This window comes from Leucoraja erinacea, chromosome 18, assembly GCF_028641065.1.
Source record: "Leucoraja erinacea ecotype New England chromosome 18, Leri_hhj_1, whole genome shotgun sequence".
Taxonomy (NCBI): Eukaryota; Metazoa; Chordata; class Chondrichthyes; order Rajiformes; family Rajidae; genus Leucoraja; species Leucoraja erinaceus.
Genome location: NC_073394.1, coordinates 34191423 through 34210983, shown reverse-complemented (window position 1 = coordinate 34210983; position 19561 = coordinate 34191423). Strand labels below are relative to the sequence as shown.

Here is a 19561-nt window from a genome sequence, read left to right as displayed (position 1 = left end):
TGTTGTTTGGGGCAAATGACTATAATCAAGTAATTAAGGGTGTGTTATAGTACACCATAACATTATTACAAAATGAATGGAGGCTATTCAGTCCATTGAAAAAATACTGGTTCTATGGAAAAGCTGTCCAATTGGTTGTATTCCCTGTCCTATCCCCAATGCCCTGCAAATACTCTTCTTTCAGATAATTACCTAGTTCCTTTTTGGTTGCATAACTGAATTTGATTCTGCTACTATCGGTACTGTAATTCTGATCCTAACTAGCTACCGAATGAAAGTACTTACATCATGATTCTTTTGCCAGTCATCTTCAATCTATGTCACATCAGCCACTGTGAATCCTTTTATCTCTATCTGCCCCATCCTACAATCCTCATCATTTTAAATACCTCTGTTTAACATCTTTGCAATCAGCCTTGTTTCAAGGAAAGCAACCACAACATTTAGTCTATCAGTGTAACTTGTTCCTTATCCCCAAAATCTCTTCTGCGCTCTCCCCAAAGTGTTTACATTTTTCCTAATATGTCATAACTAGAACTGAACACAATACTTCAAATGTGGCAAATCGGTGTTTTATAAAAATCCATTGACTTCCTTGCAGGGCTTTTGTCAAATAGAATTCCCAGTTTATGCAAAAATATTACAATCAACATACAGTTTTTATAATCAATAAATGTGTGGCCGCTTATCAAAGATGGCATTCTGAATGTCCAAATACAATAATTAACTGGTTTGCCCTGATCTATTCAGCAAATTAAACTTCAAAACACCGATACAGAATTGTCAGGTATAATTTTATTTTCATAAATCCATGTTGTTTCTTCGAAATTATTTTAAATGTTGTTATAATTACATTTAATAATTTTAATAGGAAGGAATATTGCCAGACTATTGATGTCGGGCTAATTTGTCAATGTTTTCTGTGATTTTTCTCTCTGCTTTTTTTCATAAATGGTGGAGTTATACATGGTTCCTTTCCATCTGAAGGAACCACATTGGAATCTATGAGATTTTGGAAGAATTCACTGCAGCATAGAAACATAGAAAATAGGTGCAGGAGTAGGCCATTCGGCCCTTCGAGCCTGCACCGCCATTCAATATGATCATGGCCGATCATCAAACTCAATATCCTGTTCCTGCCTTCTCTCCATACCCCCTGATCCCTTTAGCCACACAGGCCACATCTAACTCCCTCTTAAATATAGCCAATGAACTGGCCTCAACTACATTCTGCGGCAGAGAATTCCAGAGATTCACCACTCTCTGTGTGAAAAAAGTTTTCCTCATCTCGGTCCTAAAAGATTTCCCCCTTATCCTTAAACTATGACCCCTTGTTCTGGATAATAAGTAAGCTAAAGGTCAATGAGAGGAAACATATTTACATTTTTATTCAGAGATATTAAAAAATGAAAAGGTAATTAAGATAAATTAATACAAATTTCCATAAGGGGAGTAATACATTTTTTGTAAGAAAAGAACAAGAGTTGATGATGATTTTGATGTAATTTGCCACCATTACATCTTGAAAGTGGCCGCAAGAATATGGCATGCATAATTAACTGGAATATCAAATTTTTTTGTCAGTGAGTCTCTTCAGATACAGATATTACTAAGGTCTTCAGCATAATATTCAAAGATCAATTCAATGGGTTTATTAAATCAACCTATTTTTACAACTTCATGGCCTTAAATAAGTTACATTTATAGAATGTATTACCCTGAAATGAATATTTCAGAATCTCATAGATATTTTTGAGCTTTGTGATATTTCACCTTGTATGTTCATGTTGATTTAGCCACCTTGAAATCATTTTTAAAAGTTTACAAAGTTAGTTGATTGGTTGTGTGTCTATGTTCTATTTATGTTCTGTGAAGATACCTCAATAAAATTGACTGGTTGGCATTGCTGTTGTTAGATGCTAAAGATTTACCTTCGTAATAGATGAGAGTAACTTTGCCAAAACACCACAAAGATATCTTGTGGGAAGGTTATTTGAAGTTATCATGAGTGTTCTCACTTTACTATAGACTGAAATATCTGAATACATATATTTAAAATTCTGTCCCAGTTCTGCTCTCTATGTTATACAAGGTTTATTATATATTAAAGATTAACATGGATGAATTCGGAACAGAATGTCCATACCTATCAGGAAAGATTAAACCTGTTTTCTTTCTTCTTGGCAACTTAATGCCCCCCCTCACCCCCACTCTTTTAAAGGACTTACCTGTAAGTGACCCTTCCCGTACACTGCTTTCACCATCTTAATTACAGCGCCAACCTTCCTGTACATCGTGGTGTGTGTCTGTATCACATTGGCTTTGCACCGTGTGAATTTAACTCAGACAGCGCTCCCCCCCTGCTTGCCCTGTCCCTCGCCTGCATAAAGGGCTGGTGAAGGAAGCGATGTGTGTGTGTGTGTGTGTTTCACTCTGACAGTCGCCGTTCCAATTGCCGTTTTTTCAGGCAACTTCCAGCGACTTGACTGTCAGACTTGGCACGGAATAGCCATACTTAATGGTATTTTTCTGTATTGGTGCACTATGCAATAATGATGCACATTGTTACCATGCTGTTAATATTTCAACAAATTTTTGTATCGATTATTGATTGATTATTCAGATTTCCATTTGATGTTACATCTCCTAATATATAGCAAGGACAATCCTTTTCCTAGATCCACAAACATCAGAATAACATTAATATCATTTGAAATAATTTTCTGAATTATTAATTAAATATTCTATATCACTATATTTTTTCATTCACATAAGCTATCTGTTTATGAATTTCCACAGCAACACACATAGTGAAGATCAATCTTTATTCCATAGGCAAACAGGAACATTCAATCTTCCAGCCATTCTCATCTAGCTCTGCTGGCTTGTGAGAGAGAGCAAGCGAGCTGGCTGACCTTGCTTGTGTAAAGCTGTGTAGTACCGTAATACCATGTAAAGGGTGGCATGCACATATGTGTAGTGGAGATTATAAATGGCATATATTAATAATGGTTAATCTACACTACCTGACTTTGCAATGCACGAGATATACTTTTCATGAGGTTCTGAAATATTCATTTGCAAAATGTCATCCTAACATATTGTGTTCTTAACTTTCACAATTTTTCCTTCAAAGCTCAAACTAATCTAATGCCAATTGTTTAAAAATGTTCTAAAATAAGCTTTTGGGTTTTTTTAATCAAGAGTTGACTGTCAAAAGGTTAGGATTGAGTTCCAACCAATACCAGAAAAAAATGAAAGTCATCACACTATTATTGGTTAAAACAAAAACCAATAAGAGCTTTAATTTGATACTGGCCAATGGGATAGAAAACCAGATTTTCAATGTTTTTAATGATATAATTTGATGATGTTGTACATGATGTCAAATATGCTATTGTATGCCAAAGTATTATTAATAGATTAAGAGAATATGTGAACTATGGCATATGGATTTCAATATAAGGAAAAAATACATTGTTCCTTTATTTAAGAAGGGAAATAGAGAGAATCCAGGGAATTTTAAGTTGGCGAACCTCACTTCAGTGGTGGGGAATCTATTGGAGATGATTCTTTGGGATACAAAGGCAGGGGACTGCATCCCAGCAAGCTCACCCCCCCCTTTGGGAACAAAGCGCTAACAACCATAGATAATAAATGATCATGCAATCATATTCAGTGTAGACATTGTCGGCTGAAGGGCCTGTTCTTGCTCCGTTCTATAAAGCATCTACTTTCAAGTGATATCTGGAACTCACTGCCAAAGTATGTGGTGTAATTAGATACAGTACATTCACTATGTTTAACAGTCATTTGGACAGACACTTAAATAGGTAGGGCATGGAATGATATGGACTTTGTGTGGGTAAATGAGTTTATTGTAGGGGGTAAAAAGATTGTGGTGGATGTGGCCGGCTCAAGGACCCATTACCGTGCTGTACAATTCTATAACTCTATAAGGGTGGCACGGTAGACTTGCTGCCTTGCAGCACCAGAGACCCAGGTACGATCCTGACTACGGGTGCTGTCTGCATGGAGTTTGTATGTTTTCCGTGTCACCTGCGTGTTTTTTTTCTGGCAGCACCAGTTTCCTCCCACACTCCAGAGATATACAGGTTTGTAGGTTAATTGGCTTGGTATAATTGTAAATTGTCCCTTGTGTATGTAGGATAGTGTTAGTGTGCGGGGTTTGCTGGTCGGCATGAGCCGAAGGGCCTGTTTTCACGCTGTATCTCAAAACTAAACTAAACTAAGCTTAGAAATAATGAAATTGATGGTGAACAATCAGAAATGCAGTTATTGAAAAATACTTTGTCCAAGTACAATAAATACTTTGTCCAATATCATATTGGAGATAATCATTATGGTTTATGGTAAAGTTTATAAACAAGATGGTAAAAACACATGCTATGAATGTACTAAGCCTTGGCAAGACCATGCTGGTAATACTGTGATCAATTTAGAAACTTCCAATTTATGAGGGATATATTAGCCTTGGATTGAATTCTTGATGAAAATGACACCAAGCAGAAATTTCACAAACCATGTGAGAATTTGTTGAGCTGAATGGTGAGTTGATTGAAATTTTCAAGATACTGACAACCGAAGGTAGATAAATAAAAACAATTTCCGATCAAAAATCTAATACCAGGGTAGATCATCTAATCATTAGAGCCAGTGCTTACAGGAGTCAACCTAGGAATAATTTCAATGCACATAAGTTAGAAGAAGTTTGAAACTCTCCTCCATCAACAACTGACTAATTTAAAACCGGAGCCAATGATGATAAGTAAAATTGGACTTTAGTTTTAGATTTTTGTATTTGGCGTGTATTTTTACATTTTGTGGGATTAATTAGCATTCAGACATCATTAATTATTACTTCTGATAATGTTTAATGATGGATGAAAATCATAATATAGTCTTTCTCAGTTCACTATTTACTAGAAATAAAGTAGAATTTTAAGATCTCAGGTGACATTCCACATGGACCTAATCATTTCTGTCACCAGTGGTTGACAATATATTGTTGTGGAATTACTTACTTGATTGCTGTAATCTGGTGTTCTAATTAGCCATTTGCAATTAAGATTATTTGGATATAATTGTGGAAATCCGGGAGAATTGAGTAGTCCATTATCCTCCATTAACAGTCCTCCACACTTATCTATAAAATTAAATTAAATATTATGAGGTTGAAAGTAATTTATCACAGATGCACTGCACCATTGTGACTACATCAATTATTTTAAGTTAGAATTCTTGGTAGCCATGTTAACATAATAGTTATATTACTGGATTAGTAATCAAGGGACTGGACAGATGATCTACAAGTGTGAATTCAAATCCAAATGTGGCTGCGGAAGCAATTATACTTAGTCAGAAATCAACATTCTGGGAACTTTATTGTATGGTATATAAATAATAAGCCAGGACCAACACTTGTTCATTAAAGTGGAGTAGTCTGTGCAAGAGCAGCACTAACTTTAACTAAGAATAAGACATCAACCTGATAGAGGTGAAAGAAAGGACAGCATGTCTACTAAGCATCAGAAGTACCATGTTACAGAGCTATGCAATAGCAAATTGGACTGAAGGTCTATTGATTATTGTGTGAACAATTAAACAACTAAGTCACAAACAGTTAATGATTAGAGTTCAGTGTGCAATTCTACTTGGAACTCCTCAGATAATGAAATGGCTTGTTCCTGCATATAGGAAAACATGGACAATACACCTTGGTTTAATAAATGGGCATGTGGCAATTGCATCACACATTGTCATATGTTGACAATGCCAATGAAAGTGTTTAATCATCTCGGTGTGACATTCACCTACCATCAATTCCCTCATGCTCACCACTGATCAGAAACTTAATTGGACCAGTGAAATAAAATCTACAGCCGCAAGGGCAGAAAACAATTATACTCCGTGAAAAGTGATTCGTTTTTTTAATTTGAAAAACGGCATGCCATTTATATTACATATTTTCTTGAATTCGGGTCTGGTGTCACTGCCCTTGTCAGTATTTCTGGCCCGTGCATTATTACCCTGAAGGTAATGATGAATCACTTTCTTAAACAGCTGCTGTACTTTTATAAGTGTACTCCAGTGTCAATGAAGAACTGGTGATTTATTTCCATGTCAGCATGATGTGCGACTTGGAGAGGAGGGGCCGCGGAGCGTTTTTGAAAGTGGGGGGGGCTGAGCGATCATTGATCACTGGCCTCGTGCATGAGTGTGTGTGCATGAGTGTGTGTGCATGAGTGTGTGTGCGTGTGTGGGGGGGGGGGGGGGGGTGCCCTGTCCTATCCTATCCTCACCCAGCATCCCGTGTGCGTATTCGCAGCCAACAAGTGTGTATCCAGATTCCAGCCTTCGCCACCCCGCGGCCACAGGGGTCGCTAAATGTTTCACCTGGCCGACAAGGAGGTCTGGTGCCGGCAGAATGTCTGGAGCTGTGGGCAGGTGTCTGGCATCAAGAGTGTGGCCGGCATTGTGGATCCCAGTCTGGGATAGAGGGGAGAGGCGGTCGGGAGCGTTCGGGGGAGATTGAGGATCGCTCCCGATCTGTAGGGCAGATATCTGGGTGACAGGGCGTGTTGGCGACCAGGGCTCCGGCTCTGGGACATGGGTGGGCAGGATGCTCCATATCTGAAGGACAGCGGTCTGGGACAATGTCCGGGGTAGCGATAACGGCGAAGCTGCTAGTTACTGTGAACGGGTCTCCCAATCCTCAACGTGAAGCAATCATGTACAATAATTATTTAAACACCAAACAGCGGCCTCGCAAGCCTGCGGGCAATCGATTGATCACTAATTATTGCATCGATATCTTACTCGTTGCCAATTTATAAGGCAGCTCCTCAAGCGGGAATATGTCACACCTCCCAAACCATGAGTTATTCTTGCTTTTCTCAATCGTTCTTGGATTGTCGGCGATGCAAAAGAAAAACAAACGTTTGTTCTTGTGGTCTTGAATGGAGCTGTTCACAAACCACACTGTGATGCTTCACAATAAAATACTTTCTTTGGCGCATCTGTAGAAGTTGATGAGAGTTGTTGGGGACATGCCGAACTTCTGAAGCCTTCTAAGGAAAGAGTTGTTAGTGTACTTTCTTGGCCAATGGTTCAATTTGGGTGGTCCAGGAGACGTTGTTGCTGATATTTACTCCTAGGAATTTGAAGTTTTAAACCATTGCTACTTCAGCGCCGTCTATGCAAACTGCAGTATAAGTACTACCTTGCTTCCTGGTGTCGAACACGATCTCTTTTGTTTTGCTGACATTGTGAGAAAGGTTGTTGTCTCATCACTAGGTCACGAGGTACTCCATCTCCTTCCTGTACTGTGTCTCATCATTATTTGATATCCAGCCCACAATGGTGGTGCTGTCTGCAAATTTATACATTTAATGGAAGTCACTGTGTGGCTGCTCCAGTTGAGTTTCTGGACAATGGAGACCTCCCCAGGACATGATGAGAGACTCAATGATGGTGAAGGAAAAGCAAATGGTTATGCTCTCTCTTGTTAGAGATGGTCATCATCTGAAACATGTGGCACAAAATGTAACTTTGCCACTTATCATGCACTGATCAGCCCATGCCTGAACATTGACCAGGTCATGTTGCATGCAGATGTGGACTAGTTTAAATCTTAAACCTGAAGAACTTCTGTAACACTGTCCTGGGGCTAGGATGGCTTATCTCTAACAGCCATTATCCTTTACTTTGTGAGAAATGACTCCTCCACTGACTTCCATATATAATATAATTGTGAATGGCTAATTGCCAGGAATTGATTCCACCCTACTGGCCTTTGACATCTTAGTGCTGCAAAAGGCATATTTCATCATTTAGCTTGGTCTAAAGGGATACAATAGGTCAAGGCAGACAATGAGTTAAAGTGGACCAATGGCTAAGGCAAATAAACCCAAGAACTCAAGGCAGGGCGAAGGACCTCACAGAGACCTCATTGAAACTGGATTATACCATTCTCAGTGAAGAAAGGAATGGCTATGTGACACCGGGTTGGGACCCTTCTTCAGACTGCTTGGTGTAAGGGGGAGAAAACTGGAAAAAATATGGGAGCGGGGCATGGATGTTCAGTAACTCTACACCTCCACCCCCCACCAGGAAGGTCTCAAAGCCCTCCGTTTCTTCCTCAACCATAGAGCCAGCCAATTTTCCACTACTAACAATCTCCCCTGCCTAGCAAAGCTGGCCCTCACTCCCACTCCTTCCAAATGAAAGACGTAGCTCTGGGAACTCGCATTGGAGCCAGCTATGCCTACCTCTTTGTAGGGTACTTTGAACATTCCCTATTCCAGGCCCTATCCCCGAACTCTATCTCCGTTACATATATAACTGCATCGGCGCTGCCTCCTGCACCCATACGGAACTTATGGACTTCATTAACTTCACTACCAATTTCCATCCTGAACTCAAATTCACTCAGACCATCTCTGACACTTCCTCTCCCCTTTTTTGATCTCACTGTCTCCATCACAAGAGATAGACTTTTGACTGGTATTTATTATAAACCTACTGACTCCCACAACTACCGAGATTACACCTTCCCACTTTACCTCCTGCAAAGACTCGATCCTCTACTCCTACTTCCTCAGTGTACGCCGCACCTGCGCCCAAAATTAGGGGTTCCATATCAGGACATCCAAGATGTCCTCATTCTTTAGATAACGGGGGTTCCCCTCTTCTATCATAGACGAGGCCCACTTGCGTGTCTCCATGGTACTCCATGGCTCTGTTCTTGCTTCCCCTCGCCCCAGTCACAATAGGGACAGAGTCCTCATCCCCAAAGTCCCCACCTTTCACCCCATCAGCCGTATCATACAACACATAATCCTCTGGCGTTTTCACCACCTCAAATGGGATCCACCACTAATCACATCTTCCCATCTCCACCCCTTTCTGCAGAGACCATTCACTCCGCAACTCCCTGGTTAACTCATGCCTTCACACCCAAACTACCCCATTCCCAGATACCTTCCCTGTGAACTACAGAAGCAACACCTGTCCCTACACCTCATCTGTCGGCTCTGTCTTGGTCTGTTCAGGTTAGCAGAGGTTCACTTGCACCTCCTTAAACCTCATCTACTGTATCTGTTGTTCCAGGTGTAGACTCTTATAGATCGGTGAGACCAAGCGTAGACTGGGCAATCATTTTGCTGAACAGCTTTGCTCAGTCGACCTTGGCCTATGTGATCTCCCGGTTGCCAAATTGGAGGAATGGCATCTCACATTTCGTTCAGGCAGCTTACAACCCAGCGGTATGAATATTGATTTCTCTATCTTCAAGTAACCCTTGCATCCACTTGTTCTTTTTCCCTCTCCCACCCGAGTCGTTGTACTAGTTTCACTGTTGTCTTGGTGAGTTTCATTATTTGCATAACTTGTTATCACTGAGCTCGTAGCCAACAATGGACTGTTTCTTTGATCATGGTTAGTTTTATTTGCATATCTTTCATTCATTTGTTCTATATTCCTTCTTTCCCTTTTTCCAGATATGCTGCCTGACCCGCTGAGTTACTAGTTTTTTTGTCTATTTAAGGGCAGGACAAAGCCAGGTAAGTGATGGGTGGATTCAGGTGAAGGTGGGTTGATTGGCAGTTGGGTGACAAAGGCTAGCGATGCAAATACACAAAAGGGTGTCAGATTAGGAGAGGAGTGAACAGTAAAAAGCCAGAGGGAGGGATATAGATAGAAGGGGACTGGGGGAAGAGGAGGGATAGTGGGTGAAATAGGTAGTCATGGGGGGAGGTGCAGGAAATAGAGGGGAAAGGGAGATTGTGTTTCTTATTGGAGAATTCAATGTTCATACCATTGGCTTGTAAGCTACCCAAGTTGATTCATGAAAGTTCATCCCAGTTTGGCAAAGTAATAAATCGGGGAAGGTAGTGCATCTGTGGATAACAAGGGAAATCAGAGATAGTATCAAAACAAAAGATGAAGCATACAAATTAGCCAGAAAAAGCAGCCTACCAGAGGACTGGGAGAAATTCAGAGTCCAGCAGAGGAGGACAAAGGGCTTAATTAGGAAAGGGAAAATAGATTATGAAAGAAAACTGGCAGGAAACATAAAAACCGACTGCAATAGCTTTTATAGATATGTGAAGAGAAAAGGATTGTTTAAAACAAATGTAGGTCCCCTGCAGTCAGAAACAGGTGAATTGATCATGGGAAACAAAGACATGGCAGACCAATTGAATAACTACTTTGGTTCTGTCTTCACTAAGGCAGACTTAAATAATCTGCCGGAAATAGCAGGGGACCGGCGGTCAAATGAGATGGAGGAACTGAATGAAATCCAGGTTAGCCGGGAAGTGGTGTTAGGTAAATTGAATGGGTCAAAGGCTGATAAATCCCCAGGGCCAGATAGGCTGCATCCCAGAGTACTTAAGGAAGTAGCCACAGAAATAGTGGATGCATTAGTGATAATTTTTCAAACCTCTTTAGATTCTGGAGTAGTTCCTGAGAATTGGAGGGTAGCTAATGTAACCCCACTTTTTAAAAAGGGAGGGAGCGAGAAAATGGGGAATTACAGACCAGTTAGTCTAACATCGGTAGTGGGGAAACTGCTAGTGTTAGTTATTAAAGATGGGATAGCAGCACATTTGGAAAGTGGTGAAATCATTGGACAAAGTCAGCATGGATTTATGAAAGGTAAATCATGTCTGACGAATATTATAGAATTTTTCGCGGATTTAACTAGTAGAGTGGATAAGGGAGAACCAGTGGATGTGTTATATCTGGACTTTCAGAAGGCTTTCGACAAGGTCCCACATAAGAGATTAGTATACAAACTTAAAGCACACGGTATTGGGGGTTCAGTATTGATGTGGATAGAGAACTGGCTGGCAGACAGGAAGCAAAGAGTAGGAGTAAGCGGGTCCTTTTCAGAATGGCAGGCAGTGACTAGTGGGGCACCACAAGGCTCAGTACTGGGACCCCAGCTATTTACAATATATATTAATGATTTGGACGAGGGAATTGATTGCAACATCTCCAAGTTTGCAGATGACACGAAGCTGGGGGGCAGTGTTAGCTGAGAGGAGGATGCTAGGAGGCTGCAAGGTAACTTGGATAGGCTGGGTGAGTGGGCAAATGCATGGCAGATGCAGTATAATGTGGATAAATGTGAGGTTATCCACTTTGGTGGCAAAAACAGGAAAGTAGACTATTATCTTGAATGGTGTCCGATTAGGAAAAGGGGAGATGCAATGAGACCTGGGTGTCATGGTACACCAGTCATTGAAAGTAGGCATGCAGGTGCAGCAGGCAGTGAAGAAAGCGAATGGTATGTTAGCATTCATAGCAAAAGGATATGAGTATAGCAGCAGGGAGGTTCTACTGCGGTTGTACAGGGTCTTGGTGAGACCACACCTTGAATATTGCGTACAGTTTTGGTCCCCTAATCTGAGGAAGGGCATTCTTGCCATAGAGGGAGTACAGAGAAGGTTCACCAGTGATTCCTGGGATGTCAGGACTTTCATATGAAGAAAGTCTGGATAGACTCGGCTTGTACTCGCTAGAATTTAGAAGATTGAGGGGGTATCTTATAGAAACTTACAAAATTCTTAAGGGGCTGGACAGGCTAGATGCAGGAAGATTGTTCGCGATGTTGGGGAAGTCCAGAACAAGGGGTCACAGTTTAAGGATAAAGGGGAAATATTTTAGGACTGAGATGAGAAAAACATTTTTTACACAGAGAGTGGAGAATCTCTGGAATTCTCTGCCACAGAATGTAGTTGAGGCCAGTTCATTGGGAGTTAGATGTGGCCCTTGTGGCTAAAGGGATCAGGAGGTATGGCGAGAAGGCAGGTACAGGATACTGAGTTGGATGATCAGCTATGATCATATTGAATGGCGGTGCTGGCTCGAAGGGCCGAATGGCCTATTCCTGCACCTATTTTCTATGTTTCTAAGGTCTACAGTCGGTTCTTATTCACTATTTCACTGTCATCCAAGGGAATCAGTCATAGTACCCAGCTATCCTGAACTTCTACCACAAATTTTGAAACATATTTTTGTGCTCTATGATAAAGCATTGGTAAACATCAGGAATGATACAGAATATTGAATGAAATTGCTTCCTTTCTGGAAGCTTCAACTATCAAAGCCAAATGCTGTACAATTCCCACCCTAAATACCTCTGCCTACATTATGTTCTTCTGTGCATTAAAACAGTTCTTAAAACCTATTCTGAAAAATGTTTAGTTACTTGCCCTAACATCTCCTTATGTGGTTCAGTATAAATTTTCTTTTATATTTAACTCTCCTATTCTCCACTTGAGTAAATTATGTTACAAGTGTTTCACGTCAATAATAATCTTGACAACTAACAGGGAACTAAGTGTAAAACCTCTATTTTGTATACATCTTGATTTTGATCAGCAACATAATTAATGTAAATTCAAGGGTTAATTATCAATTTATAGTAGAATGTTAATTTGCTATTCAGCAGGATAAACTTAGTTTATTTCGTTGTTAGGTACAAAAAAGTCTCTAGGTTCATAAAATGTTCTCAAAAAGCAAAGTTTACACTTACTGCAATTATACAGCTTGTTAACCTTATTGACATCTAGAGTGGACAATCCAAAACGTTGTCCAATAACTGCTTGTGAATCTGGTTTGGGCACAATGGTGCTGCTCTGGCCATCTTTAGAAAAAGCATATCTGCAAATAGAAAGACAACTATTTCAGCATTTATTTGGTATATGATTCAGATTTACTGTTAAAAATCAAAATGTGCTGGAAGAACAGCCAACTTGATTTTCAACTAGGTTGAGTGCTGAGGAAATTAAAAATTCTAATCTAATTTACCTCAACTACATCAGTAGACACAATTGGCATTGGCAGTGATAATAGTAAGATTAAACGAGAACTTACCAGTTTGAAGTTTGATCGTTATTTTATGAGGAGTAACGTTGAGGGAATACGTGAAGAACCCCGCCAGGACGCATGCGTGTCATTCTTCAAAGCAGCGGTGTGAAATCACAGATAACTGTAATGACTAAACATATTAAGATTAGAGAAGAGATACCAGTTGAGTATATGATCAAGGATGGGAGCAGAGGGCACGTATTCCCTCAACGTTACTCCTCATAAAATAACGATCAAACTTCAAACTGGTAAGTTCTCGTTTAACCTTACTATTTTACTTCGGAGTCACGTAAGTGACTACGTGAAGATATTAAAGCTCTGTGATTTCATGCCGTGGAAACGGGTCCATGCATCACATCTGCCTTGATTATGGGGAGAATAGAGTTAACATCATTAGACATCAATACGATATTGAAACCCAACGATAAATATATTAACACCAATTATTGCCCCTATTTATGGGGTAAATTATATTACAGAACTTAAATTTGTTTCTGCAAATGTTCCAGGTTCAATGACTGGTTTGTTATAAAGTCGTTGGAAAGTTTCCTCCGTTGACCATCCTGCTGTCTTGAGGATTTGGTCCATAGGAACGTCCAACTTCATAGCTGCTGATGTAGCTGCAGCCCTGGTGGAGTGAGATTTAAAAATGCTAGTGTCTACTCCAGCCTTTATTAGGACCTGTTTTAGCCATCTAGAGATGGTCTGGACTGTCACTGTTTTGAGTGGCTGTTTGTAGCTGATTAAAGTGACATTTCTTTCCCTCTGATGATCTTAGTATACTCCATATATAATAGTAAGTGTGTTACAATACAGAGACGACCATCTGTCGGGTAGGCCCTGAATTCTGTTTTTAGGCCTGCTGACCCCTGTCTGTTCTGTTTGACTATTTCATTGATGTGAAAAGTTAAATTTCCAGATGAAATAATCATGTTGTCCAGCCTTAGTTTCTGTAGTGACTGGACCCTTTGTGCCGTGACCAAGGCCATCAGCATGACTGTTTTCATAGTCAGTTTCTGTAGGGACAGAGCTGTAGCTGGAGGCCAGTTTCTTAACATGGTCAGTACAATGCTCACATCCCATATTTGGGAGTACCTGGTTCTTGGGGATTAACATTAAAATGCCCCTCATGAGTTTGGTTACCAGGGTGTGTCCCAACAGAATGCCGCTCTGTTCCTTGCCACAGGTATGTTGACAGAGCACTTCTGGCGCAGTTGATAGCACTATGACTGAGCCTCTCATCGTAATGGAGGTTTGCCAGGAATTCCAGAACAGATGGGATGTTCATAGATCTGTGGGTGATGTTTATTGTTGTGACAGTACTTCCCATTTCTTGAAGACACCAAGTACTGTTTTTTGGTGGACTGTTTGTGGGCCGCTGAAATAATATCCACTGTTCGGTCCGTCAGTCCCAGGTGTAGTAGAGGTGCTTTCAACTCTATAAATTAATAGGTTTATATAATTATGACATGGGTAACTACCCTATGTTGCGGGAAGAACCAGTAAATTAGGTCTATGATGGATGGTGATGCATGGTTCTAAAACCATGTCGTGTATCACCGGGACCCATGGTTGAGTAGGCCAATCGGGTACTATCAAAATATCAGACGCGGTCTACTGTATATTCCTAAATACCCGACTGATGAGGCAGAAGGAGGGAATGCATAAATAAATAATCCCCCAATGCAGCGAAAATGCATCTGTAGCCACTGCCCCAGGTTCTGGTTCCCATGAACATAATTCGATAACTGGTGAGAGCATGGATGCGAATAGGTCGATATCTGGTGTTCCAAACCATGCTGTAATTTCAGCAATACATTTTTTATCCAACATCCATTCAGTGTTTTTCATAGAATTAGCGTGACCTGTTGTCTGCCAATAAATCCAGTTTACCTGGTAAGTAGGTAGCTGATATCCAAATATCTCTCTGGATACACTATTGCCAAATTGTGTTGGCCAGATTGTCACACGATTTCGATATGTTTCCACCCATATGGTTGATATATGCTACTACGGTGGTGTTGTCAATTTGTAGTCTAACATGCTGGTGATATAACCCAGAACAATATGACTTAAAGCCATGGAATGCACTCAACATTCCCAGATAGTTTATGCCCAGTGTTTGTAACAATGATGCCTCCTGTGCATTCCATCTCCGCCACAGCTGGAGATGGAATTGGTAGCATCCCATCCAAGTGCATTGGCATCAGTATGTAGTTCCATAGACGGGTAGCTGATAATGTTTGGATCGGAAAAATGCCTAATGTTACGTTTCCACCATTTTAGTTCCATTGTGGCTTCTGCTGGTAGCTTCATTGGTCTGTCAGAATGACCCCCATAATTTTTGAGTGCACGAATGTTTGCCCTCTGTAATTTTTGATAATGTAAAGGTCTGATTTGTGTGGCTGGAAACGCAGCCACTATAATGCCAATTATTCTTGCTACCAGTCTGATGGATGGTTTGGTTTTGTTTTGCTGCAAGCCTCCATTAAGGCTGTAACCTTTTCTTTCGGCAAAGTCATTGACATGTGAACTGTGTTAAGGGTGAACCACAGATGATCCATTGTGTTAAATAACATCTGTGGTCACCTCTAATGGATACTGTATAGTAAGCATTTTTTTAATACGATGCTTGCCATGTAGTAACCTAGGAATCAATTGCTTAGCAGTAACAAAGGTTCCCATCTAGTAATGAATATAAAGTACGAAAGTATTCAAATTAGTCAAATCTATGATGATGTGGCAACCACCATCTATTTTATGATAAAGATGTTGGACACGAATTCCTGTGATTCGTGTTGGATATCCTCCATTACTCCTTTTTTATATGGGCACTGTAGTTCAGTATGCGCTTTTGATTTTTTCTTTGCCTGTAAGCACGAACATTCGGTTCGGTACATGCTGAACTGGAGGATTATGTTTTGTATAAATTCTATGGTATAACCCTATAGTTCTGAAAATATAAGTGTCGGTAGTTAATTTATTCCATGCATCCAGATAGAATTGTAATCTCCCACCAACCTCGTAAGGAACCAGAACCACCTTTCTCCATGGTTACTATTAGTAGGTTTGTTACTTTTTCGGCATCCTCCATGGACGTTGAGGTGCCGGTGTCTGTATCTGTAGTTGGGTCGGTGTTGAGGGTTAGCGCATTCCCCAGGAAGTAGTTTTGAGACGTTGCTTTAATGAGCCCCAGGGTTTTACCCTCTTTGTCAAGTTCTTTTACCTGTTTTGATAAGTTGCCTCCAAATAGTAATATTGGTGGTTTGGAGGTTCCATGTTTGCATAGGCCTGCAAATTAGGGTCTAAAGCCGGTTGGATGGCACTTCTTCCTAATGCTGTTTACTCGTATTGGTAGTTGCAAAATAAAGCCAGTGCATCCTGGTGATCTTGTGTCATGTCTTTTTTGTTTATTGTGCGGGCGAAACCCGTAATTCCCGCTGTTAGGACTTTCAGAACTTTCTATTGTTTCAAGTCCCTGGCCCTGCCATGTTTTCAAATACACTGGTTAATACTGGGAACATTCAGTGTTTTGCAGTTCCCTGATGATAAGTGTCTTCCAATAGGTTTTCTTGCACCCCATGTGCACTAGGGGTATGTTATGCACCCCTATTCAGGTTCAGCCCAGAATTGACCCCTATACTCCCCTCTGATGAGGGAGAAACACTGTGCAGCCCTACAAGAGGTACTGCTGTAGGACTTACTAGCTGCCCCCTGTGACTAGTCTCCATCTCCTGGAGCCTGCCACTTACCTGCTCCAACAGCCGCTCCAACTGGCTCCGATGCTATCGGGCACTGGCCACCTCATGGTCACTGGCCGTCGCGGCTGCTCCTGAAGCCGCTACTCCTGAAGCCGCTCCTGCTCCAGTTCCTGCAGCCGCTCCAACCGGCTCCAATGCTCATGGGCACTGGCCGTCGCGGCTGCTCCTGAAGCCGCTCCTGCTCCAGCCCCTGCAGTCAGCCCAGGATTGACCCTCCGTGCTCCCCTCTGATGAGGGAGAACACTGTGCAGCCCCACAAGAGGTACTGCTGTGGGGCTTACTAACTGCCCACTGTGGCTAGCCTCCATCTCCCGGAGCCTGCCACTTTGGAGTATTTCCTCCAGCAGCCGCTCCAACCGGCTCCAATGCTCACGGGCACTGGCTGTCGCGGCTGCTTGAAGCTGTTCCTCCTGCAGCCGCTCCAACCGGCTCCAATGCTCACGGGCACTGGCCGTCGCGGCTGCTTTGTTCCCCGCTCCCAGCTGCTCCAACCGGCTCCAATGTGCACGGGCACTGGCCGCTCGCGGCTGCTCCTAAAGCCGCTCCAACCGGCCCCAATGCGCACGGGCACTGGCCGCTCGCGGCTATTCAGAGTCGGACTCATCGGAGTCAACGACTCTGTTAGTTTTTTGCTTCGCTCTACCGCCCGGCCGTGGCCGGTGCGGGAGCGAAGTCGGGCACAGCTGTTCCCATTACGGGAGATTGGCGTGCCGTTGGCTGCTGCTGCCGGCTGCCCGCAACTCCGCGGTTCTCCCCCGCCAGCTTTTCCGCAGCCTTCGTGGATCTGGTCCATGTCTCCACCTGTAAGGTAAGTGGAAGGAACGCAGAGTCTCCTTACCTGCTGTTCCCGGCTTTCAAATTCTGGAACGCAGAGTCTCCTTACCTGCTGTTCCCGGCTTTCAAATTTTGCCGCTAAGGGGAACGTTGTTCCCCCTGCTGTGACTCGTTGCAATGCGTGTAGCGATATGGCACGCATGCATCCTGGCGGGGTTCTTCACGTAGTCACTCACGTGACTCTGAAGTAAAATTACATTAAAGGAAGTTATGAAGACAAATTTTCCAAGAAAATCTGCATAATGAAATAAGGATTCCCAAGGCAATTACTTATGGCCTTGGCAATACACCATTTTTGGTTATATTTCCTTCCTAACGAAATATGTATTTTCCATAGAGAAAGGTTCACGAGGATGGCTCCAGAGGTGGCACCTTTGTCATATGAGGAAAGATTGTGTGGACCAGGCTTGTGTTCTCTGGAGTTTTGAAGAATGAGTGGTGACCTCATTGAAATTTACAAAATGTTTGCAGGGCTCGACAGACTGGATACAGGAAGTATATTTCCACTGGCTAAGTAAAAAAAACAGGAATCACAGTCTCAGAATAAATAATTAACATTTAAAAATGAGATGTGGTATGATGAATACTTAGACTTCCCTAATCCAAAGGGCTGTGGAAGCTCAGTCATTCAAAACAAAAATCAATGGACTTTTGTACATTGAACAATATTTGGGATATGTAGGAAAATAACTTTACAAGTTGAAAAATTAGACAGAATATTCGTGAATGGAGAAAATTTAAAGAGCTAAATTACCTTCTCTTATTTATTACAGTGTTATGGAAGAGAGAGGCAGTCTAGTGATCCACCTGAATAGTGTATACAAAAATCAATTGATCATGAGGGTGACACCACCACTGGTGAGGGTGACAGAACCACCTTTAAGGTTTGTGGAACTAAACCTTTCTCTGCAAAGTGCAAGACAATTGCAAATTTGGTAGAATTTAAAAGTCATAGGGCCAGATTTTTCTGCTTTTAACTTGAGACACATGCATGCAGTGTTTTCTGGGACAAGGTAAGAAATAGCCGTGAACTTACTGGAGAAAAAAAAGAAGATTCAGAAGTGATAGTCAATCATCATAAGACATAAGATCAGAATTAGGTCATTTAGCCCATCGAGTCTGCTCCACCATTTGATCAAAGCTGATCTGTTTCCTTGTCAATTGCATTCTCCTATCTTCTCCCCATAATCTTTTACATCCTTACTAATTATGAATCGTCTTTAAAAATAACCAATGACTTGGCTTGCACAGCTGTCTGTGGTAATGAATTCCAGATTCACCACCTTCTAGCTAAAGAAATTCCTCCTAATTTCCATCCTGGATTTCCATGAGGAGGATTCGTGGGGGAGACGGGGCGGAGGGCTCCCCCCCCCATGTTTTGAGAGGTGGGGGACAATCCCCCCATGTACTTTGTGAAACATGTTGTAGCAAAACAGAAGCCTCTGAAGTTGAGTCGCAGCCACAACGCCACAAGTCAGCCAGCTCCGTGATGGTAAGTCCACAGGCTCTGCGACCGGAGACCTCAAGGTCGATTCCAGTTGGAGGCCGCAGGCTTCTAGAATCTAGCGGCCCGGGACCAGCTGCGGTTCCCAGGTCAGCTCGCCCGCCCTGGGACTGGCTGTAGCACCCAGGTCGGCTCGCTTGCCCCAGGACTAGCTGTAGCACCCAGGTTACCGGCGTGCCCCGGGATTGGCTGCAGTTCCCAGGTCAGCTCGCCTGCCCTGGGACTGGCTGTAGCACCCAGGTCGGCTCGCTTGCCCCAGGACTAGCTGTAGCACCCAGGTCACCAGATTCAGATTCAGATTCAATTTTAATTGTCATTGTCAGTGTACAGTACAGAGACAACGAAATGCATTTAGCATCTCCCTGGAAGAGCGACATAGCAAATGATTTGAATAAATAATAATAAGTGTCCGGGGGGGGGGTGGTGATTGGCAGTCACCGAGGTACGTTGTTGAGTAGAGTGACAGCCGCCGGGAAGAAGCTGTTCCTCGACCTGCTGGTTCGGCAAAGGAGAGACCTGTAGCGCCTCCCGGATGGTAGGAGGGTAAACAGTCCATGGTTGG

General features: G+C 42.1%; 1 protein-coding gene across 2 annotated transcripts in view; it reads right to left on the bottom strand.

Moving 5' to 3' along the window:
• Positions 1–19561, bottom strand: part of LOC129705895 (astacin-like metalloendopeptidase) — a 165422-nt gene that overhangs the window by 24218 nt on the left and 121643 nt on the right. For both annotated transcript variants that reach the window (XM_055649791.1, XM_055649792.1), the window contains 2 exons: positions 12566–12693; positions 5046–5167 (listed from right to left, as the gene is read on the bottom strand). In XM_055649791.1, coding sequence (XP_055505766.1) covers positions 5046–5167; positions 12566–12693 — 250 coding nt within the window. The remainder of the gene's footprint in view (positions 1–5045; positions 5168–12565; positions 12694–19561) is intronic.